General features: G+C 40.7%; 1 protein-coding gene across 1 annotated transcript in view; it reads left to right on the top strand.

Moving 5' to 3' along the window:
• LOC111384000 (MAP3K epsilon protein kinase 1-like) overlaps nt 1–425 on the top strand; it is a 20,083-nt gene extending 19,658 nt beyond the window's left edge. The window contains exon 12 of the mRNA XM_023008198.1: nt 339–425. Within this exon, the coding sequence (XP_022863966.1) occupies nt 339–425 (87 nt within the window). The remainder of the gene's footprint in view (nt 1–338) is intronic.
• Nucleotides 426–840: the final 415 nt, after the last annotated feature.

Here is an 840-nt window from a genome sequence, read left to right on the forward strand (position 1 = left end):
CCTCGTAAACGGTGCAAGCAAGTGCAATTCTCTTAGCTTTGCTTTGCCAAGATGTCCATCGAGCTTCCTTTTTAATCCACTTCAAAGCACTAGCTAGTGTAGACATGAATTGCCTCATTCCTAGTCACTTTTGAAACTGTCCCTATGTTTCATTGCTGGATAGGCATTCAAAAAATAGGTGCTTACCAGATTCTTCCTTAAATCCACAGAAAACACAGCTTCGATACAATTCCAAATGTTGTAATTTATCTTTAGTAAGTAGCCTAGGTTGGGCACTTAGCCAAAGAATAAATGAATGTTTCGGTGTGATACATAGCTTCCAAACATATGCTGCCCAGGTTTTGTTAATTCCCTTCGATCGAAAATACTCATATGACTTAGACATAATCAGCTTGCCCTTGGTACTTCACTCCGCCAATCGCTAGATGGTAGCCCGCACATTACCCTCTTTTTGGATAAACAATCCCTGAATTGTCAACAACTTCTTCGTCAATGGAGAGATCATTTTTAGGCATCCACTCCCAAATGGTTCCACCTCTCAAGTATACATGATTGACCCAACATACCCAAAGTGTCTCTCTTATCTTGAATATTCCAAGGTGCCTTGGTTAGCAAAGTATTATTCCAGCACTTTATGTCTTGAAATCCCAATCATCCCTTACATTTAGGGAGACAAACATCTGCCCAAGAAACTAGCGATTTTTTAGAGTTCCAAAGAAAATTCCTGCAAAGTCGAATAATTCTTGACGTCGCTGTTGTCAGAATCGAAAAGATAGATAACCAAAAGCATTCAGCTCCTTGTGAGACTGCCCTAACCAATTCAGCCCTCCCAGCCCAGCA

This window comes from Olea europaea, unplaced genomic scaffold (genome assembly GCF_002742605.1).
Source record: "Olea europaea var. sylvestris unplaced genomic scaffold, O_europaea_v1 scaffold2804, whole genome shotgun sequence".
Classification (NCBI taxonomy): Eukaryota; Viridiplantae; Streptophyta; class Magnoliopsida; order Lamiales; family Oleaceae; genus Olea; species Olea europaea.